This window comes from Lepidochelys olivacea, assembly GCF_965140295.1.
Source record: "Lepidochelys olivacea isolate rLepOli2 genome assembly, chromosome: 21".
In the NCBI taxonomy this organism is placed as follows: domain Eukaryota; kingdom Metazoa; phylum Chordata; order Testudines; family Cheloniidae; genus Lepidochelys; species Lepidochelys olivacea.
This window is the reverse complement of record NC_140431.1, coordinates 16,590,473-16,615,421: the sequence shown is the minus strand read 5'-3', so window position 1 is coordinate 16,615,421 and position 24,949 is coordinate 16,590,473. Positions and strand designations below refer to the sequence as shown.

General features: G+C 64.8%; 1 protein-coding gene across 2 annotated transcripts in view; it reads right to left on the bottom strand.

Annotated features, from left to right (window-relative positions):
• CELSR2 (cadherin EGF LAG seven-pass G-type receptor 2) overlaps positions 1-24,949 on the bottom strand; it is a 67,525-nt gene that overhangs the window by 21,560 nt on the left and 21,016 nt on the right. For both annotated transcript variants that reach the window (XM_084611123.1, XM_084611122.1), the window contains exons 2-11: positions 23,035-23,679; positions 15,971-16,193; positions 7,758-7,873; positions 7,258-7,346; positions 5,506-5,663; positions 4,519-4,682; positions 3,656-3,781; positions 3,177-3,343; positions 1,889-2,074; positions 629-742 (exon numbers count right to left, since the gene is read on the bottom strand). In XM_084611123.1, coding sequence (XP_084467249.1) covers positions 629-742; positions 1,889-2,074; positions 3,177-3,343; positions 3,656-3,781; positions 4,519-4,682; positions 5,506-5,663; positions 7,258-7,346; positions 7,758-7,873; positions 15,971-16,193; positions 23,035-23,679 — 1,988 coding nt within the window. The remainder of the gene's footprint in view (positions 1-628; positions 743-1,888; positions 2,075-3,176; positions 3,344-3,655; positions 3,782-4,518; positions 4,683-5,505; positions 5,664-7,257; positions 7,347-7,757; positions 7,874-15,970; positions 16,194-23,034; positions 23,680-24,949) is intronic.

Here is a 24,949-nt window from a genome sequence, read left to right as displayed (position 1 = left end):
GCCCCCCTCTGCCCCCCTCAGAGTGGGCCTGGAGCCCCCCTGAGAATGGGCCGAGAGCCCCCCGCCCCAGAACGGGCCCAGAGCCCCGGAGAATCAGCCCAGAGCCCCCGCGAGAACAGACCTGGAGCACCACTGAGAACGGGCACAGACCCCCTCCCCCAGAACGAGCCCACAGCCCACCAAGAATCAGCCCAGAGCCCCCCCAAGAATGGGCCCACAGCCCCCCTGAGAACAGGCCCAGAGGCCCCCCCCCCCAAGAATGGGCCTGGAGCCTCCCTGGCAGCCCCCCAGCAGGGGGCTGGGTTCCACCATCACCCCCTTGTTTGCGTGTTTCACGCTGTACCCCAGACCCAGCAGCAGAGGATGGAAACCAGCCCCCAAGGGCCCAACTGTGGGGCAGGCTGTAGCTGCCAGGACTGGCCACTAGAGGACGCCACAGTCTGACCCTGGGACTTGGGGCTGGCGGGTGCCCGCGGACAGTGGTGGGGCTGCCCGAGAGCCAGGGACTGTAGGTCTGGCCGTGATGCTGCCATTACCTGCCCGCCCAGGTGCCAGGTCCCAGCCCGATGGGCCCATCCCCCGGCTGGCACCCAGAGGAAGGTACGAACCCCCCGGCGCCCCCCGGTACCTGCATGCAGCCGCGGAATCCCTGCTGCACCCGGCCCCCCGCGCCCGCCACGCCGCCCACGCTCAGGTTCCCCAGCTTCAGCCCCTGCAGCTCGCTGCCGACGACCTCCAGCACCTGCCAGAGAGACCGGTGAGCGCTGGGCCCTGCAGAGCTCAGGGAGCCCAGGACTGGGAGAGCAGGGCGGGGGCTGTCGGGCAGGAGTGAGGGGCACCGGCAGAGCTGGGGGGTGGGGGGAACCCAGGGATGGGACTGAGTGGGCTGCGGGTCGGGAGTGAGGGGCACCGGCAGAGCTGCGGCGGAGCCCGGGGGTGGGATTGAGGGGGCTGCGGGTCGGGGCTGAGGGGCGCCGGTGGAGCGGGGAGCCCGGGGGCGGGATTGAGGGGGCTGCGGGTCGGGGCTGAGGGGCGCCGGTGGATCGGGGAGTCCAGGGGTGGGATTGAGGGGGCTGCGGGTCGGGGCTGAGGGGCGCCGGTGGAGTGGGGAGTCCGGGGGTGGGATTGAGGGGGCTGCGGGTCGGGGCTGAGGGGCGCCGGTGGAGTGGGGAGTCCGGGGGTGGGATTGAGGGGGCTGCGGGTCGGGAGTGAGGGGCACCGGCAGAGCTGCGGCGGAGCCCGGGGGCGGGATTGAGGGGGCTGCGGGTCGGGGCTGAGGGGCGCCGGTGGAGTGGGGAGCCCGGGGGTGGGATTGAGGGGGTTGCGGGGTCGGGGCTGAGGGGCGCCGGTGGATCGGGGAGTCCAGGGGTGGGATTGAGGGGGCTGCGGGTCGGGGCTGAGGGGCGCCGGTGGAGTGGGGAGTCCGGGGGTGGGATTGAGGGGGCTGCGGGTCGGGGCTGAGGGGCGCCGGTGGATCGGGGAGTCCAGGGTGTCTCTGTTGCTCTCACCCCGGCTCTGTTGTTGGCCCCAAAATTCAGTTCAAATGTGAAGAAACAGACACAAGGTTTAAAGGGACGACAGTGACGACGCCCCCTCCCCCACGCCTTGCCCAGCCCCCCATCCTGCCTCCTACACCCTCCCCCAGGGCCCATCACACCCCAAACGCCTTGCCCCCACCCCTCTTCCCCCCTGCACCTGCCCCCCATCCTCCGCCCCCAACACGTCGCCTAGCCCCCCATCCTGGCCCCCACCCTTCACCCAGCCCCCCTTCCGCCCCTCCCCCCCTTATCCTGCCCAGACCCCCTTTGTCCCAGCCCCCGGTCTGTCTCGGCCTCACCCACTGCTCTGCACCCTCCATGCCCAGCTCTGTGCCCGCCAGCCCCCGCACCTGGTGCAGGCCGTAGTCGAGGGACAGGACAGCCAGGCCCTCGGCCTCCGCGCTCTCCCGCCCGGGCCGCAGCTCCAGCTGCAAGTGATGCCAGCCGCCGTCGTTCACCTTCACCTGGCGCAGCTGGAGTGCCCAGCCACGGCCGCCAGGCTGGGCGACGCTCATCAGCACGTGCCCCTCGCTCAGCTGGAAGAAACCAGAGGGGGCGGGGGCAGTGAAGGGAGTAGGGGGCCGGGGGGCAGTGGGGCAGGAACGGGAGGGAGCGGGGGGAAGCAGTGGGCAGTGGGGGGAGCAGGGGGTAGAGAGGCAGTGGGGGAGTGAGGTGGGAGCAGGGGGGCAACGGGTTCCAGGGGGCAGTGAGGGGAGCAGTGGTCTGGGGTCCCGGCTGCTGGGACGTGCCCAGTGGGTGGCTCTCGAGGGCCCATGGGTGGATGCTCAGACTCTGGGCAGGGGCCCCTGGGGACGGGAAGTGTCTCCCAGTGCAAGGGGCCCTGGGATGGGCAGTGTCAGCTGGAGGCCAGTGGGGCGTGTGGGACTGTTCCCAGCCCCTGCCTCTCGCAGCCCATGTGGGGCCGATGCCAGGGGGCCCGAGCGCTCTGGCACCAGCCCAGCAGAGGGGCGTGCATCACTCCCCTGGGCACCGTGCCAGGAATGGGCCCCGCCCTCACCTGGGCAGTAGGGGGGTCAAGGACCTGCATCCCCCAGGCTCTGGCACCCGCAGGGAGTCCCTATGGGCTGACGGCCCCTCCTGCCGTGGCACCCACCAGCCAGGCGATGGCCCCTCCCCCCCGTGGCAGCCGCCTGCCGGGCGACGGCCCCTCCCCCCCGTGGCAGCCGCCTGCCGGGTGACGGCCCCTCCCCACGTGGCCCCCGCCTGCCGGGCGACGGCCCCTCCCCCCCGTGGCAGCCGCCTGCCGGGCGACGGCCCCTCCCCACGTGGCACCCGCCTGCCGGGCGACGGCCCCTCCCCCCCGTGGCAGCCGCCTGCTGGGCGACGACCCCTCCCCCCGTGGCACCCGCCTGCCGGGAGACGGCCCCTCCCCCCGTGGCACCCGCCTGCCGGGCGACGGCCCCTCCCCCCCGTGGCAGCCGCCTGCCGGGTGACGGCCCCTCCCCACGTGGCACCCGCCTGCCGGGCGACGGCCCCTCCCCCCCGTGGCAGCCGCCTGCCGGGCGACGACCCCTCCCCCCGTGGCAGCCGCCTGCCGGGAGACGGCCCCTCCCCCCGTGGCACCCGCCTGCCGGGCGACGGCCCCTCCCCCGTGGCAGCCGCCTGCCGGCGCCCTACCTGCAGGGTGATGGTGGAGAGCTGCCCAGCCAGGGCCCGCAGGAGGACGCCGTGGGCCTGGCGGGTGCGGAACATGAGCCCCATGTGCCAGGGCAGCGAGATGCTCAGGGCCGGGTCACTCCAGGCCACCAGGCTGCTGCCCAGGAATCGCTGGGGATTCGCCATCTCTGCAGGAGACACCAGCTCAGCCCATGGGGCCTGCTGCCTCTACAACAGGGGCCCGCAGCCCCGCCCCCCAAAGAGCCATGCTGGGGCCTGGAGCGGGTCTGGAGGGGCCTTGCATCCCGGGGACCAGCACTCGGGCAGTGGTTTGTGGCTCCAGCTTTGTCCTGGAGCCCCCCGCCTGCCCCCCCAAACCTCCTGCCTGTCCCCCCCGGACCCCCCGCCTGTCCCCTCCCCTGCGAGCCCTCCGCCTGCCCCTGCCCTGAACCCCCAGCCTGTCCCCGCGGGAGCCTCCCGCCTGGCCCCGAGCCCCCTACCTTGCCTGCAGTTCTTGCCCCCAAAGCCCAGGGGGCACTCGCAGCTGAACGTGTCCCACTGGTTGACGCAGGTGCCCCCATTGTGGCAGGTGTTGCTGTCACAGACGTTCTTCTTGGCAGAGCAGCCTGGGGGGGTGAGAGCCAGGCTGAGCTCCGGCTGATGGGAAGCGCTCCCCAGAGACGAGGGGGCAGGTGACGCTTTGGGGCTCAGGGAGGGGCACAGACCCAATGGCAGCCCCTTCCCAGGGTCTGAACCCCATGACTGAGGGCAGAGGTACGCCCAGAACCCATGCCGCTTGGCTTGGCACACACACCTCTGTTGCACCCCCATCCTGCGGTACAGGACACTTTGCCCCCCAGCTCCTATCCCAGAGACCCCCCTAACTTAGGGACCACCCAGAACCCACGAGGCACGGTGCCCCCCGGCTCCTATCCCAGAGCCCCCCCTAAATCAGGGACTACCCAGCACCCACGAGGCACGGTGCCCCCTGGCTCCTATCCCAGAGACCCCCCTAACTCAGGGACCACCCAGCACCCACCCAGCATGGTGCCCCTCAGCTCCTATCCTAGAGACCCCCCTAATTCAGGGACCACCCAGCACCCACCCGGCAAGGTGCCCCCCGGCTCCTATCCCAGAGCCCCCACAACTCAGGGACCACCCAGCACCCATGCGGCACAGTGCCCCCCAGCTCCTATCCCAGAGACCCCCCTAAGCCAGGGACTACCCAGCACCCATGAGGCACGGTGCCCGCCGGCTCCTATCCCAGAGCCCCCCCTAACTCAGGGACCACCCAGCACCAACGCAGCATGGTGCCCCCTGGCTCCTATCCCAGAGGCCGCCCCCGGAGCTGCCCAGCACCCACCCGGCACGGTGCCATTGTTGGCGATGAAGTCAGCCATGTCCAGCTGGCGATTATCGATCAGCAGGTTCCGGATGCAGCCCACAAACTGCCGGTTGCGCACCGGGAAGCTCTCTGGCAGGTCGGGGACCCCCCCCAGGAGCAGGGGGCCCGTCAGATCCAGGGACCTGGGCAATGGAAGCAGAGTCATACGGGGACATGACCATGCGGTGGGGGATTCCTCCCCATTCACTATCCTGAGCCAGGCACCGGAAAACCCTCCCCTGCCTGGTGCTGGGCTGGCAGGGGCTGCGGGTCGGGAGTGAGGGGCACCGACTGAGCCGGGGGGGGCAGGGCTGGCAGGGGCTGCGGGTTGGGAGTGAGGGGCACTGACGGAGTGGGGGGGCAGGGCTAGCAGGGGCTGCGGGTCGGGAGTGAGGGGCACTGACGGAGCGGGGGGGGGCAGGGCTAGCAGGGGCTGCGGGTCGGGAGTGAGGGGCACTGACGGAGTGGGGGGGCAGGGCTAGCAGGGGCTGCGGGTCGGGAGTGAGGGGCACCGACGGAGTCGGGGGGGCAGGGCTAGCAGGGGCTGCGGGTCGGGAGTGAGGGGCACCGACGGAGTCGGGGGGGCAGGGCTAGCAGGGGCTGCGGGTCGGGAGTGAGGGGCACCGACGGAGTCGCGGGGGCAGGGCTAGCAGGGGCTGCGGGTCGGGAGTGAGGGGCACCGACGGAGTCGGGGGGGCAGGGCTAGCAGGGGCTGCGGGTCGGGAGTGAGGGGCACCGACGGAGCCGGGGGGGGCAGGGCTAGCAGGGGCTGCGGGTCGGGAGTGAGGGGCACTGACGGAGCAGGGGGGGCAGGGCTAGCAGGGGCTGCGGGTCGGGAGTGAGGGGCACTGACGGAGTCGGGGGGGCAGGGCTAGCAGGGGCTGCGGGTCGGGAGTGAGGGGCAGCAGCAGATCTGTGCAGAAGCCGCTTGGCTTTCGCTCCTCGGGGCCCCAGCGAGTCTCTTACTTCTTGGTGCCCGACTGCGTCCCCTGCGCGGAGCAGGAATAGTTCCCCAGCACCTGGCCAAACTTCAGGGCCACAGCCGCGTCGCAGTCGTCCACCGTCACCACGGCCACCTTCTGCTCCGAGGGGCCCTGGGGCACCCCCGACTTCCCAATGACGGGCTGCGAAGAGAGCAAAACCCCAGGGTGCAGCAGGTGGCTGGGGCAGGGCGTGCGGCACAATCCGCACCTCCCTGGCCCAAGGGATTCGGGCACCAGTCAGACCTTCGCTGCCATCCCATCGTGAGAGCAGCCCAGCAGCCTCCTCCCCGAATGGGGCCGCACCCCAGAGCAGAGGAGTCCCCAGCACTCCTGGCACCCATATCTCGGCCTGCCCCTGCCCGCGGGAAGCGGCTGGAGAGTGACAAGATGGGAACCAGCTGGCAGCCTGCGAGCGTGTGGGGTCGGGGAGAGTAGCAGCCCCAGGAGCTGCCAGCAGAGCCGCTTTGCCATCACCCACCCGGCCAGCTCATGGCCCGACCTTCTCCTGGCCGCTCCCTGCCTAGCCAGGCCCATGGGAAGCTGGCCCTGCCATGGCCCTGTGGGAGTCAGGCTCCAGGACTCCCATCCCTCAGGCAGTGCAGTGAGCGCCTGTGACCAAGTGGGAATTTTGATGCCTATGTGTGCCTCAGTTTCCCCAGTATTCTGCATGGTACTGGGGGCGTGTCTGCTCTCAGGACAGGCTAAGAGACACAGGTGAATGGTGCCCAGCTATCTGCACTGGGTGAGCTGTGGCGACCCCATCTCAGCCAGCCCCCAGGCCAGCGACACCTGGCGCCCAGTGCCCCAAAGGGGATGGATTCCCCGCCCCTCCACAGGGCAAATGGGCTACCCCCCCCCCGAGGCAGGAGGGAGTGGGAGAGGAGGGGGAGCAGAGCTGGCTGCGGGTCCCTTGGAACAGGGTGAGGACAGATGGACGGACAGAGCCTGACCAAGGGGAGGTTGGCTGGGCTCTGGGCTCACAGCAGCCGGCACTTGACCCCTTGCTCTGCTGTGCCCAGTGGGTGGGTAAACCCACATGGTGCCGGCAAATGGCACTAATCCCAGCTGAGCCGCCACGTCTCCGCCAGGAGGCTGCCTCGGGCCCTGGCCACGCGGGACACGCTGGAGAGCCAGTGTAGACACCAGCTGTGCCCACGGGAGGGGCTCTCCCGTTGCTGCCGATCATCTGCCTCCCGCCCCCAGCGACCTGGTGCCATCTGCATCCATCCCATTTCACGCTGCCCCATGGATGGCTCGGGGCAGCCCTCAGCCAGACTTGTGGGGCAGAACTCCTGGCGTGAGACCTTGGGGCCCGCCCTGGGCAGGAGACTGGGAGCCCTGGGATTGGGGCCTCCACCCCTCCCCCAAGAACCCCTCCCCCTGGACCAAGAGCCTCAGATGCTTCCCGCGGGTCCCACCCCACAATTGCCTCCTCCAGCTCTCTGGGGCCCCAGGACAGGAGCCTGCCCCCCGCCCCCGCCCCCAGCCAGCTGAGAATTGAGGGGGCTGGGGGGGGATGCAGCGAGCTCAGCACCAGGGTCAGCCCGTAGCGAGGGAGGGGCTGGGCTGGGCCAGGGGCCCAGCGCTGCCTCCTGGGGGGCTCTGCTGGGACCTCTGACTGCCTTGGTGATCGCCTCAGCTCCCCTGCCCGTGGCGTGGCTGGCAGGCACGGCACTGACTGGCAGCTGCCCGGATGCCCTGCCCTCCGGGTGCCCGCCGGCCCCGCCCCACTCACCTTGTTGTAGTACCGCAGCCGGACCGTGTGCCACTGGCCATCGCTCACGCCGCCCGGCACGGACGGGGACACCGTGGTGGTCGACTCGCCTGGGGGGAGCAGGGGACGCTGGTTACTGCGGGGCCCTGGCGAGAGGGGCACCCCAGGGGATGGGGGGAGCCACGGCCTGAGGTGGGCCAGGGAACCCAGAGCTCCCCCCCCGGCAGCAGGGAGCTGGGCCCTGAGAGGGGAGCAGGGCCTGGGGGCAGAGGGCTCTGCGGGGGGCTGCACGCCCAGGAGCCAGAGGGAGCCAGGGGGTGAGGGGAGGCAGGAGCAGGGGAACTGAGAGCCAGGGCAGCTGGGGTGAGGGGTGGGGAGGGCTGGTGGGCCAAGGGGAGCCAGGCCGGGGCCGAGGGGAGCCAGGGCCCGGGCCGAGGGGAGCCGGGTCATGGGGAGCCGGGCCGAGAGGAGCCAGGCCCGGGGCCCGGGGCCGAGGGGAGCGGGGCCCGGCCAGGCCCTACCTGCCGAGAAGGTGAACTGGATCTGCTCGTGGATGATCTCCAGGGCCACGAAGTCATGCTTCTCGTTGAAGCGCCCGTTATACAGGAGCAGCCCGTTCCGCTCCTTCGTGGCGAACCTGCCCGCGGGGGAGAGGATGAGAACAGCGTCCCCCACAACACACCCCCTGGATCCCCTGCCCTCACGCCTGACAGGCTGAGAGAGCCCAACCCCGCCGGGACCCTCCGAGATGGGCAGGAGCCGGTGTAGTCAATTAGTTTGTGTCAAGGTCCAGACTCCAGAGAAAAAAATAACAATAATGATAATAAGTAAAGGAAAAGATTTCGGGGTCTGTTCAAAAGCATCTGACTGTCCAGATTTGGCCTACTGTCCCCTGCTGACGAACCCTGGGCATGAGCATGGCCAGAGGACTGGTGCATGGAGGCACCTTGGCCTGGGTGGGGAATGGATGGCATCAGGGCACAGAATTAAGGTGGGTGTCGGGCATAGTTAAGGGGGTGTTGAGGCAGAGTTAAGGGGGGCACTGAGACAGAGTTAACGGGGGGGCATCCAGGCAGAGTTAAGATGGGTGCTGGACCAGAGTTAAAGGGGTCATCGGGTCAGCATTTAGGGGGGCATTGGGACAGAGAGAAGGGGTGCATCTGGTCAGAATTAAGGGGGCATCAGAGCAGAGATAAGGGGGGAGAATTAAGGTGATGGGCCCCCATGGAGTGTGCTCCCTGTGCAGTGAGGCATGAGTTCAAGGCTGGGTAGTGGCGATCCCATCTTTGGTCGCCCCACAGCAATCGGAGTATAAAGGTGGCCATGGGCCTGGCTCCCCCGTGCTCCCCGATTCCCCCTCCCCATCAGAGATCAGAGGAGTGGCGAGGAGCCTGCAGAGCCTGCAGCAGCCCTGCGTGCGTGGGGAGAAGCTGGGCAAGGTCCAGGGCCTGCGCCATGGCAGCCTCACCTCCCTGAGGGCCAGAGACTCTGGGGCTGCTGGGCTGGTTCTGGGGCTCCCTCAGCCCCACGGGGGCCAAGAAGAATGAATATAATGGGGCTGGGACAGCAGGGGCTGTGGGTTGGGACTGAGGGGCCGGTGAGCGTGGTACATGGACGTACCAGTGACACAGGGAAAGGCAGGTACGGGGGGGGGTATGGCTGGACAGGAGCACAGGGGGGTATGGCTGGACAGGAGTATGGGGTGGGTATGGCTCAATGGGGATAGAGGGGGTATGGCTGGATGGGGGTAGGGAGGATGGTTTGACTGGATGGGCTACAGAGGGGGGTATGGCTGGACGGGGGTACAGAGGGGTTATGGCTGGATGGGGGCACAGGGGGAGTATGGCTGGATGGGGGTAGGGAGGAGGGTATGGTTGGACAGGGGTATAGAGGGGGTATGGTTGGATGGGGGTATGGAGGGTGGTATGGCTCAATGGGGATACGGGGGGTACAGCTGGATGGGGGTAATGAGGAGGGTATGGCTGGATGGGGGTACAGCGGGGGTATGGCTGGATGAGGTATGGGGGGTGTGACAAAGTGGGACTGTTCTTAATGTTTCCTCTGAATAGTGTGGGGGTGCCTCAGTTTCCCCTATGCAGTTTTTATGTATCTAGATGGTGGGGTAAGGGTGTATGATCCTTGCAGAGCCCTAGAGGGCAGGTATGTGCAGGGGTCTGGACATAGAGAATGGCCGACACCCTGTTTCCTGGCCACTGATGGCCTGGCCCTTCCCCCCTGCAAGGTGAGAGCTAAAGGGTTGGAGAACAAAGGGATCAGGTGCTCTCCTGGCCAGGGAAAGGGACAAAGCCCAGAGGAGGAGGGGCTGGAGGGAGTTTCCATTTGGGGCTGGCTGGGACAAGGAGTGAAGGGCAGACATGGTTGTCTGGCTCACTGCCCCCCAAAATGGACCCAGCTGAGGGGTCCTGTTCTCTGCACCTACAAGCTCTGTGTTGGACCATGTTCCTGTCGTCTAATAAACCTTCTGTGTTACTGGCTGGCTGAGAGTCACGTCTGACTGTGGAGTTGGGGGGCAGGACCCCCTGGCTTCCCCGGGATCCCGCCTGGGCGGACTCGCTGTGGGAAGTGCACGGAGGGGAAGAGGATGCTGAAGGCTCCGAGGTCAGACCCAGGAAGGTGGAAGTTGTGTGAGCTTTGTGTCCCGCAGACAGGCTGCTCACAAAAAGGAGACTTCCCCAGAGTCCTGACTGGCTTCGTAGGGAGCAGTTCCAGAGCATTGCCCGGGGACTCCATGACAGGGGGGTATGGCTGTATGGGGGTACAAGGAGGGGTATGGTTGGATGGGGGTATGGAGGACGGCATGGCTGGACGGGCGTACAGAGGGAGGGGTATGGATGGATGGAGGTACGGGGGGTATGGCTGGATGGGGGTACAAGAGGGGTAAGGCTGGATGGGGGTACAGAGGGGTTATGGCTGGATGGAGATATGGGGGGTATGGCTGGACTGGGGTACAGGGGGGTATGGCTGGATGGGGGTACAAGGGGGGTATGGCTGGATGGAGGTACAGAGGGGTTATGGCTGGATGGGGGTATGGCTGGAGGGGGTATGGCTGGAGGGGGGCACAAGGGGGGATATGGCTGGACAGGGGTATGGAGGGGGGTGTAGCTGGAGACCAAATTTAGGCTGCTAGTGAAGAGGTTAAAGTCCAGGACTCCCTGGGAGCAGTCTCTGAGATGCCAGGGAGACGGGCAGAGCTGCAGGGTCTCAATGCGGGGATGAACAGACGGTGTAGGGGGGGGGGGATAACTGGGGCAGGAGGGGCCGATACAGGAAGGATGGGCTCTGCCTAAACCACAATGGACCCAGGCTGCTGGCATGTCAAATTCAAAGGTCATAGAGGAGTTTTTAAACTAGGGGCTGGGGGAAGCTGACAGGTGTGGAGGAGCTCGTGGTTCAGACAGAGACGTCCCTTAGGGGAGGATCTGTTAGTGGGGATTCTCTGTGTCCTACTAAGGAGGAGAGGACAGAAGTTGATACCTAGTGAGGTGGTGGAATCTCCTTCCTTAGAGGTTTTTAAGGTCAGGCTTGACAAAGCCCTGGCTGGGATGATTTAGTTGGGGATCGGTCCTGCTTTGAGCAGGGGGTTGGACTCGATACCTCCTGAGGTCCCTTCCAACCCTGATATTCTACGATTCTGTGAACGTACAGTTAGGAGCTGAAGAGAAACAGATGAAAAGAGCCCCAGACAACTAAACAGGGACACATTTTATAAGTGCTTGTGTACAAATGCTCAAAGTCTGAATACTAAGATGGGTGAACTGGAGAGCCTGGTATTAAATGAGGAGGCTGATAAAACAGGCATCCCAGAAACTTGGTGGACCGATGATAATCAATGGCACACGGTAATACCAGGGTACAAAATATCCAGGACTGACCGAGCGGGTCGTGCTGGTGGGGGAAAGGCACCGTATGGGAAAGCAAGCAGAGTCCAATAGAGTAAAAACCTGGAACGAATCAATCTGTGCCGCAGGATCTCCAGTAGGTAGAAAGGTCAATGCTTGGCCAATAAAAGTAGGGGAACTTGCTCCTGACGCCCTGAGCAGGATGGTGACGGTGACTGTGATATGCTCTAGGAGCTCAGAGAGGTTATACAATAGGAAACTCAACAATAATGGAGGATTTCCCTATCAATGGAAGAGGAAACTGAGGCACAGGAAGTGACTTGGGCAAGAGCACAAAGGGAGTCAGCAACAGAACCCAAGAGTCCCGTCTGCCCCCCTCATGCCTACTTTTAACTATGACACCCCACTCCTCACCTCACCCAGAGCCAGGAGTAGAACCCAGGAGCCCCAGTCACCCATATCCTGCTCTAACCATTAGATCAGACATCTGCACAAGGCACCGCTGACCTCCAGCCCCGAGGAGCTGTTCCAGCTTCCACAGGGTGTGCTGGAAATTCAGGGGTTGGTTGGGGGGCGGGGCAGGTCTTGCCTTCTATGACGAGATAACTGGCTCTGTGGATAAGGGGAAAGCAGTGGACGTGTTGTTCCTGGACTTTGGCAAAGCTTTTGACACGGTCTCCCACAGTATTCTTGTCAGCAAGTTAAAGAAGTACGGGCTGGATGAATGCACTATAAGGCGGATAGAAAGCTGGCTAGATTGTTGGGCTCAACGGGTAGTGATCAATGGCTCCATGTCTAGTTGGCAGCCGGGATCAAGTGGAGTGCCCCAAGGGTCGGTCCTGGATCCGGTTTTGTTCAATATCTTCATAAATTATCTGGAGGATGGCATGGATTGCACCCTCAGCAAGTTTGCAGATGACACTAAACTGGGAAGAGAGGTAGATACGCTGGAGGGTAGGGATAAGATACAGAGGGCCCTAGACAAATTAGAGGATTGGGCCAAAAGAAATCTGATGAGGTTCAACAAGGACAAGTGCAGAGTCCTGCACTTAGGATGGAAGAATCCCATGCACCGCTACAGACTAGGGACCGAATGGCTCGGGAGCAGTTCTGCAGAAAAGGACCTAGGGGTGACAATGGACGAGAAGCTGGATTTGAGTCAACAGTGTGCCCTTGTGGCCAAGAAGGCTAACAGCATTTTGGGCTGGGGGCGCTGAGGGGTGGGGGCACTGGGGGCTGTCAGGTGCTGGGGACTGGGGGCACTGAGGGGTGCTGAGGGCTGGGGTGCTGAGGGATGGGATGCTGGGGGTACTGGGGGCACTGAGGAGGTCTGGGGACTGGGGGCTGAGGAGTGCTGAAAGCTGGAGGGTACTGGGGGGCGCTGGGCACGCTGAAGACTGGGGGGCACTGGGGCTGAGGGGCACTGAGGACTGTTGAGGGCTGGGGGTATTGAAGGGGGCTGGGGCTGGGGGGCACTAGGAGGTGCTGGGGGCACTGAGGCTTACTTGGGGATACTGGGAGGTGCTCCCTGACCGCTCTGGAAGAGAATGTCACTCTGCAAATGGGGCTCTCCCCCCGGCAGGCAGTGCTGCCCCGGTGCAGCACTAGGGGGTGCTGTTATACAGGGCGCAGGCAGGGGCTCAGCAGGGAGCTCGTAGCCAAATTCCAGACCAAGTCCATCAGCGTCAGCCAAAGCTCCTGCCCGCTCCAGATGTGCCTGTGGGTGCCTGTTCACAACGGCTGCTCGGTTCCACCCCAGAGGTGGCTGCATTTAGACCCTGGCGGCTGAGATGGGAGAAGGGTCTGACACGGGTGCTGTGGGGCCCAGCTACAAATGTTATTACAGGTGCTGGGGCAACACCTCGCAGCCAAGCTCAGGGCCCTGCACTGCACAGAGCGTGAACCAGACCATGCCCTGAACATCTTACACCCTGACTAGATGCAGGCTAGCAGGGGAAACTGAGGCATGGCGAGGGGAAGTGACTGGCCAAGGTCACTCAGCAGGGCAGTGGGGTGTCCTGAGTCCCAGGGCTCTGCCATTGCCCCCGCCTCCCCGTGCATCCAGCACCACATGCCCATTGGCCCAGCCCCTCACCCGCCTCCTGGCGCGCCTCTGCTCTGTAGGGCCTGACCCCATGTCCAGCAATGGGCAGGTACCCGCCGGCCCCTCCTAGCAGGGATTTTCTGTCCCTTGGCCACCCTAATGCTGACTGTAGCACCCCCAGCCAGGACAGCAGTGCATAGGGTGCCCCCCATATGCACAGCCCAGCAATTTGCCAGGCTGTGGGGTTGCTGGAGGGGGCCATCCCCTCGGCACTCCTGAACAACAGGCCTAGCCCCAGCCCCCCATGCCAGCTGCGATTCATTACCCGCTGTCAGCGCGTAGCAGCCCCCCATGGGGTGATGGCCCAGCCCCGGCAACGGCTCCACCACGGGACAAAGGGCCCTGGCTGCCCTGCCTGTGGCTGTGGCTGGCTAGGCCTTTGTTCTGGGCTGACAATGGCTAGCACTGGCAGGATTATGGGGAGGGGAGCCAGGCCCATTGATGAGGGTTGTGATCTCATCGCTCCTTGGGATAATCCCTCCCATCCCCAAACCCTGCCCGTCCTGCTCTGCCTTAGCTGGGGGGAGAGTGGGGCAGGGCAGGGCCAGGCGGCGAGGCCAGAGGCAGAGGGAAGCAGCTGTTCCAGCCCCATCCCCAGCCATGGGGGATCCTCTGGGGGCCCAGGCCTGGGTGAGGGCTGCTGGCGAGCTCGCAGAAAGGCACCTGGGGGCAGACACCCCACCCCACTGGCAGCCAGCCCCCCACCACATCCAGCCAGACAGGCCCTGGAGTGAGTGGAGGGGGCTCCGGGGTCGGGGAGGGCCAATGGAGGAAGACCCCCGGGTGTCCTGCTGGAAAACAATGGGCCCTTCTGGAGCAGCGGAGGGGAGGGGAGAGCCCTGGGCTTTGGAACAAAGATGCCATTTTGTGTCCACCTGCCAGACCCCGATCCCCAGGGGATCTGCTGTGGCAGGGGCTGGGGCAAGGCTGGCACCCCCCAAATAAGAGCTGCCATCGCGGGTCAGCCCAATGGTCCATCATGCCCAGTAGCCTGGAGCAGAGGCAAATGATCCCAAGTTGGGACTCTCCTTCCAGAGTAAGTGGCAGTACCAAGGACAGCCCTCCGGGGAGGGGCCCCCATTATGGAGGAGCCAGGGAACAGCAGCGGGGGTTTGAGGATGAGAGGTACGGAGAGCGGGGCTGTGATGAGCGGGAGACCTGCAGGTGAATTGCTGCCTGGCATGAAAGTAGTGGGACTCGTGCGACACCTAGACAGCCCGGCAGGCCGTGCTGGGGAGGAGCCGGTGGTCGTGGTACCTGTAGGTGCCAGTGACAAAGGGAAAGGCAGGAGAGATGTCCTGGAGGCTGCTAGGGAAGAGGTTACAGTCCAGGACTCCCTGGGAGCAGTCTCTGAAATGCTTCAGTTCCACGCGCAGGGCCAGGGAGACGGGCAGAGCTGCGGGGTCTCGATGCAGGGGTGAGCCGACGGTGGAGACCAGGGGCTCTCAACCTTCCCAGGCTCAGGAGTCTGATCTGTCTTATGGACCCCACGTTACACCTCACTTCACAATGACCGGCTTACAAACCCAGACATGACAATACAAAAGTGTCACGGCCACTGGGACTGGAACAGGGATGACGTTCTCCTTTTTACCACGTCATTATAGAATAAATGGGCTGGACTCTAAATCTTGTCGTCCAGGCAGCGTGTAGGGCCCAGCGCAGGACCAGCGCCGTCTGGATGACGTTTCAGTCTGTGCTGACTTCCCCAGTGCTTTCCATGGAGCCTGCTGTCAAACGAGGCAAGTCTCCAGAGGAGTTGTTGTACCCCCAGAAGACCTTGCATACCCCGGGGGTACCCATCCCCATGGCGGGGAACCACGGGTGTAGGGTTGGGGGGTTCGGTTTATGACTGGGAAAGGAGGGACCTATACCACAAGGGTGGGCTCTGCCTAAACCCCATGGACCCAGGCTGCTTTCTCTCAAGTGGAGCAGTTTTTAAAGTAAGGGCCGGGGAAGGGGCAGAGACGTCCCTTAGGGGAGGATCTGTTCTGGGGCTTCGCTCTGTCCTCCCCAGGCGGGGAGGGGAGGAGCTGGGACGGCCAGGCCTGTGGGCAGGGAGGTGCTGAGTGGGTGGCGGGGGGGTGAGTGGACTGTCCGATTCACTGACAACAAGGAGGACGAGCTGGGGACCCACCTCAGCCCCAGCTCCGCAGAACCCCTGGGCCCAGAGTCCTATTGATACGTGGGCAACGGCTTCCCACCCCGGGGCCAGCACTCAAATGAGGGCGATGTCCCCCCGGAGGAGGTGTCAGTCGCCCAGCCCCCCCAGCACTGACATGAGGGTGATGCCCCCCCAGAGGAGGTGCCAGTCATCCAGCCCCCCGGCCAGTGCCCCCCCAGCACTGACATGAGGGTGATGCCCCCCCCGGAGGAGGAGCCAGTCATCCCCCCCTGGCACTCACGGGAGGGTGATGCCCCCCCAGAGGAGGTGCCCCCCCAGCACTGACATGAGGGTGATGCCCCCCCCGGAGGAGGAGCCAGTCATCCCCCCCTGGCACTCACGGGAGGGTGATGCCCCCCCAGGGGAGGTGCCCCCCCAGCACTGACATGAGGGTGATGCCCCCCCAGAGGAGATGCCAGTCATCCAGCCCCCCGGCCGGTGCCCCCCCAGCACTGACATGAGGGTGATGCCCCCCCCGGAGGAGGTGCCCCCCAGCACTGACATGAGGGTGATGCCCCCCCAGAGGAGGTGCCCCCCCATCACTGACATGAGGGTGATGCCCCCCCGGAGGAGGTGCCAGTCATCCAGCCCCCCCCTGGCACTCACGTGAGGGTGGCGGTGAAGTGGAAGCGTTGACGCAGGCCCGGGAAGGTGACGAAGGAGTGGGCGGGGAAGCTGCGGCTGCTCATCTCGCAGTAGGGCTTCTCGTAGTCCCCCGAGGGGCAGTCACACTTGAAGCCCCCGACCAGCAGGTTGGTGCAGGTGCCCCCGTTCTTGCAGACGCCCGGCATGCAGCGGCCCAGGTGGGCATTCACCTCACAGTGCTCTCCTGCAGGCAAGGGCAGCCGTCAGGGGCAGTGCCAGGGACCCCCCACCCCAGGGCACGTGCTGCTGGTCCCCGGCTGGTACTGGGAGCCACGGGCACAGCACCCTGCTGCACCCAGCCCCCAGGAGCTAATCGCCCTGCACCAGACAGCACCCCTGGCTCAAGCCCTCCCAATTCCCCAGTGCCCCAAACAGCTCCCCACTGCCACACATCTGGCACATGCCGTCACGCCCGTGCACCGCCAGCCCGGCGCACTGGGGTACCTGCCCGAGCAGGGCATGTGCTCCGGGCCCCACTCACAGCCAGGGGCTTGTCCTCGCCCAGTCTGACATGGCTCCCTGGGCTGGCAGCACTGGTATGTGGGGGTGGGGGTGTCTGCAGAAAGCCAGGGGCTCCGCTGGCCGCCTGGCAAAGGCCCTGGGGCACGAGGCCGGCCGGAGCCCGAAGGTGCAGGAGCAGGGACGTGGGTCCTGCTGACAGATCCCCAGCTGGGGTGATGCCAGGGAGCAGGCACTCGCCCCAAGGCTGCGGGCACGGGGCAGGCGCTGCGAGGCTCGCGGGAGCGAGGGCACGGCGAGTTACAAGCGGGGTGGGGAACGTGCACTTCCTGCGACGGGCAGGACACCGGGGACAGCACTTCACAGTGCAGGGGGCCCGGAAAGCTGGGCCTGGGGCAGGCCAGAGAGAACAGACTCTTGGATGAGAGGGGAGTAAGCAGGCTGTGATGTTATTGACTTGAACTGGGACCGTATAGAACATTGTTGCAACCAAGGTCCTGTAGTGGCACCAAAGCTTGTATAAGGGGGTCAAATGAGGTGTCTCAGACAAGGTCATGGTTTGCTGCTGCTGCTGCTGCTGTCTGTATGTGGGTATCATTTTTGTAGTTGAAGTTATGAATATTGGCTCTGTACTGTCTGTATTTCAAACTTGTGCTCTGCTTCTGGGTGACACCCCAGAGAAGTTGGTGTCAGCTCTGCCTAGCCTGCTGGGTGGCCCATGAAGGACCATCAGCTATACAATGACCCATTGAGAGAAGGCAGACACACCTTGGGACTCAGCCAGGCATGCAGGGACCTGCCTATGGACAGAACTCTGAGGTGTTTCCAGGCCATGTGCTGGGCAGCTTGTCTTTGGGACACAGAAAGCAGAGACCACATGGCAAGAGACTATACAAAGCTGCTGCAGATCCTCCATCTGGTCTTCAATCCTGTGTCTGGCCTCTGGAGGGACTTTGCTACAAACTGAAGCTCTGAATAAAGGACCAAAAGACCCCCCCCAGCTGGGGACGTTCTGCAGAGACTTGATTTGAACCTGCAGCTTATTCTGTCACTGCTGCAAGCCTAAACCAAGAACTTTGCCATCACTGTATGTCATTGATTCCATTTAACCAATTCTCGCTCTCATCTCTATCTTTTTCCTGTTATGAATAACCCTTTAGATTTTAGATTCTAAAGGATTGGCAACAGCGTGATTTGGGGTAAGATCTGATTTGTATATTGACCTGGGTCTGGGGCGTGGTCCTTTGGGATCGAGAGAACCTTTGTTCTTTTACTGGGGTATTGGTTTTCATAACCATTTGTCCCCATAACGAGGGGCACTGGTGGTGATACTGGGAAACTGGGGTGTCTGAGGGAATTGCTTGCGTGACTTGTGGTTAACCAGTGGGGTAAAACCGAAGTCTTCTCTGTTTGGCTGGTTTGGTTTGCCTTGGTGTGCACAGAAACCCCAGCCTTGGGCTGTAACTGCCCTCCTTTTAAGCAATTTGTCCTGAATTGGCACTCTCCGTTGGGTCCCGCCAGAAGGAGCATCGTTACCCAAGCAGTGTGGCCTGGAGCACTGGCCTGCACTCAGAGGAGCTGGGTTCTGTTCTTGCCTTTGCTAGGAGACCTTAGGTGAGTCCCCCAGCTCTGTACCTCAGTTTCCCCCAAACAGGGATAAGGACCCTGACCGCCTTGTGACACATTCAGAGCTCTACAGACAGGGAAACTGAGGCCCAGAGGAGCACAGAGAGCTGGCCTGAATTTCGATTCCGGGGTCCTGTGCCAGGCCCCTCAGCCGTATGCATGGCTCTGGTTGGCAGCTCTCTTGCTGTCAAGCAGCCCCTCAGCGCACAGCAGATAAAAGAACCCGGGGAACAGAGATCTGGGAACACACAGAGATGGAAGCTCTGCCTCAGTGCCCCAAACCCGCCGCTCAGCTCCCCGCCCTGCTCCCCCTCAGTAGGAGTGGGACACTCAGCCGACCAACCACACGCTGCACGCAGCCCAGCACCCTCCCAGCCCCTTGAAAGGCAGGTGCTTTTAACCCCCTCTATCCCGCTGCCTCCTGCCGCTCAGACAGTGACCAGGCGGGTCGGTTTCTCTGCCCTGCTGTTGGGCTGCACCCCCGTAAGGGGCTGGGTACCAGCACCAGCTTCCACGGAGACTAGCAGCATCCTGGGCCCTGCTCGCCTGGCTTGGCTGTACATCTAAGGGCCCGATTCTCAGCTGGTGCAAATCGACGCAATGGGGCTGCACCAGCTTACGCCATCTTATGCCAGCAGAGAACTGGGCCCACCCTTGACGGGCCAGCAGCCTGGAACCCCGCAGAATCTGGGATGAATCACAGAAGCAACTCTGCCCATCTGCGCCTCCTACTCTGAGCAGCCAGCGTATTCCCAGCCCAGAGACCCTGCCCACGCCAGCCCTGCGCTAAGTGTGTGTCCTGCAGTCCCATGTGACGAAGCGGGACTGTTCTTAATGTTTTTTCTGAATACTGTGTGGGTGCCTCAGTTTCCCTTAGGCAGTTCTTAAGTATCCAGGGGGTGGGATAAGGGGGTGTGACTGTGGCAGAGCCCTAGAGGGCCAGTGTGATGGTGTCTGCACAGAGAATGGCCGACACCCTGTTTCCTGGCAACTGATGGCCTGGGCCCTTCCTCCTGCAAGGTGAGAGCTAAAGGTTTGAAGAACAAAGGAATCAGGTGACCTCCTGGCCCAGGGAAAGGGACAAAGCCCAGAGGAGGAGGGGTTGGAGGGAGTTTCAGTTTGGGGCTGGCTGGGGATGAGGAGTGAAGTGCAGACGGGGTTGTTCGGCTCACTGCCCCCCAAAATGGACCCAGCTGAGGGGTCCTGTTCTCTGCACCTACAAGCTCTGTGTTAGACCATGTTCCTGTCATCTAATAAACTTCTGTTTTACTGGCTGGCTGAGAGTCACGTCTGACTGCGGAGTGGGGTCCTCTGGCTTCCCCAGGACCCCATCTGGGCGGACTCGCTGTGGGAAGCATACAGAGGGGCAGAGGATGCTGAATGAGCCAAGGTCAGACCCAGGAAGGTGGAAGCTGTGTGAGCTGTGTGTCCTGCAGACAGGCTGCTCCCAGAGAGGAGACTGCCCCAGAGTCCTGCCTGGCTTCATGGGGAGCAGTTCCAGAGCATCCCCCGGGGACTCCGGGACACCCTGCCCACGCCAGCCCTGCGCTAAGTGTGTGTCCTGCAGTCCCGCAGCCAAGAGACCCGCAACAACCCCGCGTGCTCACAGGCCGGCTCCCACAACACACCCCGCAACAACAAGCCCGCGTGTACACAGTCCAGATCACACAACAGACCCCACAACAAGCCCATGCACATGCCCGAAGGAGGAATAACCGCTGTGGTGACCCTTTTATCGCCAGAGCAAGGGGACGAAGCACTGAAGGGGCCCGGGTGAAATCTGCCGAGAGCTGGGGGATCAGGGCACTCCTGTGATCACAGGCCAGCGGGTGCTGCCCTTGTTTGCTGGCTCAGGGCCTTAGCCTGGGAACTGTGTGGGGCAGGGGCTGTCATGCCGTCTGTGCTGCGCCCACCCGATGGGGCCCCAACGTGCTGCTCGACACCCAGGATCAATAGCACGAATGGCCAGGGACCCGGGAGCCGGTGCCTTGGGAAGTTCTAGATTTATGGCTGTTTCTAGGGGAAGAGGCGCCAGGAATCACCAAGAAACAGATTCAACCTTTCAGCTGCCACTAATACAAACTAACGTGCAAGGCGACGGCTTCGGCACAGCACCAGTGCCTGGGTGGCGATGCGCAGGACAGGCAGGCCGCACGCCGGGTCGAGCCGGGGCCGGGGCCGGGGCCGGGGCCGGGGCCAGGGGGTGGGATTGGTTTCTTTGCTATGACTCTGGCTGTCGAAGACAGAGATTTTGAACAAGCAATTGCGAGACGCGCCCCAGGGCAGACTCCCCGCACAGAGCCAGGGCTGCAGCTGGGGCCACGGCCAGGCCTGTGCCACACAGAGACCGTCCCTGTGTCCGGGGCGGGCAAGGAACTGGCACGCTGGGAAGTGACCCCTGGCTTTTTATCACCGCCACTGAGAGGCACTTCGCCCTGCTGCATTCTTCCAACACGCACCCCCCAACCACCACCACCCCAGCTCCTGCCTTCTAACTTCCTGCACAGGCCGGCACCTCCCAGAGGGCCCCTCGGCTTGGCCAGGGTCCCCCCCGCGGCTTGCTGTCTTCAGGGTTTCCCAGCCGGGCAGCGGGAGGGGGAACCTGCCGTGTGGCTCTGAGGTTTCTTCCCCACTAACAGTAAAAGGTTTCACAGCAGGGCCCCCTGCGTACGGCGCGCCAGGAACACTGGCCGTCGCAGGGGGCACAGGGAGCCCTTCAGAATGAGCCCCCCCAGCCTGCGCCCAGGTCTCCGCAAACACTGGGGCAGGCGTTCTGAAGTGCTCAGCACCTAGCAGCTCCCATTGGGATCCTTCTCACTGGGGGCCCAGTGGGGATTCTTCATTGCCCCAGTGTGGGAGGGGAATTCTCCATTGCCAGGGAGCTCACAGCTTTCTACAGTCCCGGGTCACACTCCCTTCAGCGCCATCACCCCGGCTACACTTGGGGAAACTGAGGCACAGAGCGGGGCTAAGAGTTAAAAAGAGAATTTGTGACACAGCCAGGGAGAGAGCTCAGGAATCCCAATCCGACACCACTCCCCTCCCACAGCTGGGAATAGAACCCAGGAGTCCTAGCTCCCAGCCCGCACTGCTGAAACCCCGAACCCCCATGTCTCTCCCAGAACTTGGGCCAGAACCCAGGAGTCCTGCCTGCAGTCATGTGTTCTAACCACTAGTCCCCGCATCCCCGTGTCCATCCCAGGTGATGTGGGGGAGCATTTACTGACACCCGACCTGCGGTGCTGGCAGCCTCCTGGGGCAGGGCTTGGGGGCAGGCAGTGCAGGGACACTGGGGGGCGCCAGGCCTGGTTTACCGGGGTCCTGGGTCTGCAGTGGGTATCACAGGGGCATGCCAAGCTGTTATGCCACTGCTGGGTTTGGAGGTCACTAGCTGCCAGCGTGAACAGGGACGGGGGGCTGGCAGCTGTGCAGCACGTCTGAGGGGAGGGAGGGTCTCTGGGAGGACACAGGGTGGGTGGTGTCCCTGTGTGGGAGCAGGCCAGACACTGGGGCCAGGCTCTTCGCAGGCGCTAAGAGGGGGCAGGCCGGGGGCTCGGGCTCAGAACAAGCGGCTGCTGCGTCCTCAGGCTAGGGCTGGACAATCCCACAGGTGGGGGCAGCCTGGCCAGTGCAGGAGGCTGCCCCACTCCATGGCCTGCCCCACGGCTCACGGCACAGCCTCCAGCAGGCCTGTGCTCTGGCCCTGACTCCAGCCCCTTGCGGTGGGGACGCTCCACTCCAGGGCTGGGGCTGGGGCAGAGACCCCACCCGGGCTATGGGCCTCAGGGACACCCCCCCGCCCCACAGAGACATGCCCAACAGACATGAGACATGGCCACTGCCCTGGGCTGGACTTGAATTAGTGCCTTGGGTGTGTGAAAGGGGCTGGGTGGAAGGCCCCCACTATGCCCCAGCCCTCCAAGCCAGCCAGCCCAGGCCCCGGGAGGTGGAGAGGGATGGCTGGAGAGGGGTGCGGAGTGGGGTACAGATGTGGCTGGCCGGATGGGGGTACGGATGGGACGGCTGGAGAGGGGGGTATGGAGGGGGGTACGGATGGGATGGCCGGACGGGAGTATGGAGGGGGGTACGGATGCGGCTGACCGGAAGGGGTTACAGAGGGGGGTACAGATGCGGCTGGCCGGACGGGGGTATGGATGGGCTGGCCGGACGGGGGTACGGAGGGGGGTACAGATGCGGCTGGCCGGACGGGGGTGCGGATGGGCTGGCCGGACGGGGGTACGGAGGGGGGTACAGATGCAGCTGGCCGGACAGGGGTGCGGATGGGCTGGCCAGACAGGGGTACAGATGCGGCTGGCCGGACAGGGGTACGGATGGGCTGGCCGGACAGGGGTACAGAGGGGGGTATGGATGCGGCTGGCCGGATGTGGGTACGGAGGGGGGTATGGATGCGGCTGGCCGGCCGGGGGTACGGATGGGCTGCCCGAAGGGGGGTACAGATGCAGCTGGCTGGCCGGGGGTACGGAGGGGGATACGGATGCAGCTGGCTGGCCGGGGGTACAGAGGGGGGTACGGATGCAGCTGGCTGGCCGGGGGTACAGAGGGGGGTACGGATGCGGCTGGCCGGCCGGGGGTACGGAGGGGGGTACGGATGCAGCTGGCCGGCCGGGGGTACAGAGGGGGATACAGATGCGGCTGGCCGGCCGGGGGTACGGATGTGGCTGGCCAGCCGGGGGTACGGAGGGGGGTACGGATGCGGCTGGCCAGCCGGGGGTACGGAGGGGGGTATGGATGCGGCTGGCCAGCCGGGGGTACGGAGGGGGGTACGGATGCGGCTGGCCAGCCGGGGGTACGGAGGGGGGTACGGATGCGGCTGGCCGGCCGGGGGTACGGATGCGGCTGGCCGGCCGGGGCACGGCCGGGGCCGGAGAGACGGACAGAGGCGCGTGTGGGGACAGACAGAGGAGCCCCCCCCCGCTCACCGGTGAAGCCGGCGTGGCAGCGGCAGGTGTAGCCGCCCTCCCGGCTGTGGCAGCGGCCGTTGCGGCCGCAGGGGCCGGAGGGGCACAGGTCGATCTCGCTCTCGCAGTAGTGGCCGGTGAAGCCGGCGGGGCAGCGGCACCGCAGGCCGCCGACGGGGCGGATGGGCCGGAAGAGGACGGTGGCGGAGGCCAGGAAGGGCGCGGAGCTGTCGAAGCGCAGGACGGAGACGCAGCGCATGTAGTTCTCGCAGGGCTCCCGCAGGCAGACGTTGTCGTCGAAGGGCAGCACCCGCTGCTCGGAGACGGCGGCCAGCAGCGTGCGGTTGAGGTAGAGCCGCTCCTGCAGGTCCTGGGAGGGGACGTAGCGGCCCCCGCGGGCCCCGCCCGGCAGCAGCACCGACAGGCTGACGTTGAGGATGCGGGCGGCCGGCACGTCCGTGTCGTTCTGGATGTTGAAGAGCACCACGCGGTGGCGGGGGGCCGCGAGCACGGCCGCCACCCCCTGCAGGAAGAGCGCCAGCAGCGGGGAGAGGAACCGCTCCTGGGACATGTTCTCCAGGCGCAGCGTGATGCTGTTGGTCAGCGTCTCGTCCGTGATGACGGTCACCCGCAGGGTGCAGTGGGCCGCCACGCTGTGCAGGCCGTCTGCGAGAGAGGAGGGCACGGCGTGAACGGCGCCCGCGGGGCTGGGGCTCCCCCTGCCTCGGGGACAGGCTTCCACAGCTCCTGAGTCTCCCAGAAAGGCCCCAGGGCCGGGCTGCGGGGCGGGAGTGAGGGGCACCGGCAGAGCTGGGGAGGGAGCCCAAAGCCTCGTTCTTCTGGGAGCTGCTCCTGACACCCCCGCATGAGCCCCCCTCCTCCGCATGTCCCGGAGCCCCCGGCTGTCGCCTGCCACTGGCTTCCCTGGTGGCTCAGCACCACGCTGGAGATTAACTTGTCACAGCCCCTCCCTGGAGGGTCCCAGTGGGGGGGGGCGGCTGTGCAGTGTGACGGGGAGGGGCTGTGCAGTGTCACATGGAGGGGAAGGGAGGGGTTGTGCAGTGTGATGGGGAGGGGCTGTGCAGTGTCACAGGGAGGGGAGGGGCAGTGCAGTGTGACAGGGAGCTGTGCAGTGTGATGGGGAGGGGAGGGGGCTGTGCAGTGTGATGGGGAGGGGCTGTGCAGTGTCACAGGGAGGGGTTGTGCAGTGTGACGGGGGGCTGTGCAGTGTGATGGGGAGGGGAGGGGGCTGTGCAGTGTGATGGGGAGGGGCTGTGCAGTGTCACAGGGAGGGGAGGGGAGGGGTTGTGCAGTGTGACGGAGGGCTGTGCAGTGTGATGGGGAGGGGCTGTGCAGTGTCACAGGGAGGGGAGGGGAGGGGAGGGGCTGTGCAGTGTGACGGAGGGCTGTGCAGTGTGATGGGGAGGGGAGGGGGCTGTGCAGTGTGATGGGGAGGGGCTGTGCAGTGTCACAGGGAGGGGAGGGGAGGGGTTGTGCAGTGTGACGGGAGAGGGAGGGGGTTGTGCGGCCTGCCCTCGGCCCTATCACTCCCCTGACTTGTTCCCCGTGCCGGGCTTGTTGGGGTCCCTGTGTGACACGAGGTTGCTGGCTCTCAGCTCAGGTCCCCACAGCACTGGAGCTGCTGGCCCCGGGACCCGTCTCTCTGGAGCTTCACCCCAGACCCCGCTGGGGCCCTGAGGTTCAGCAGCGGGGGAAGGGGGGGTTGCTGCCCCACTGCTGTTTGTGTGGCCCCTGCTCCGAGGGGCAAGCAGAGGGACCCTGCTAGGTGTCATGTCCCCCCCAACCCCGTCTGCCCTGGGCCATGGGGCGCCGTCCCTTTGACCAGCTCCTCCCTGGTGCCTTCTACCCTGGGAATTGACCCTTGAACTCTGAGGATATGGAGAGCGGGTCCTGTTGCCGGGCCCCCGTGGCCAGC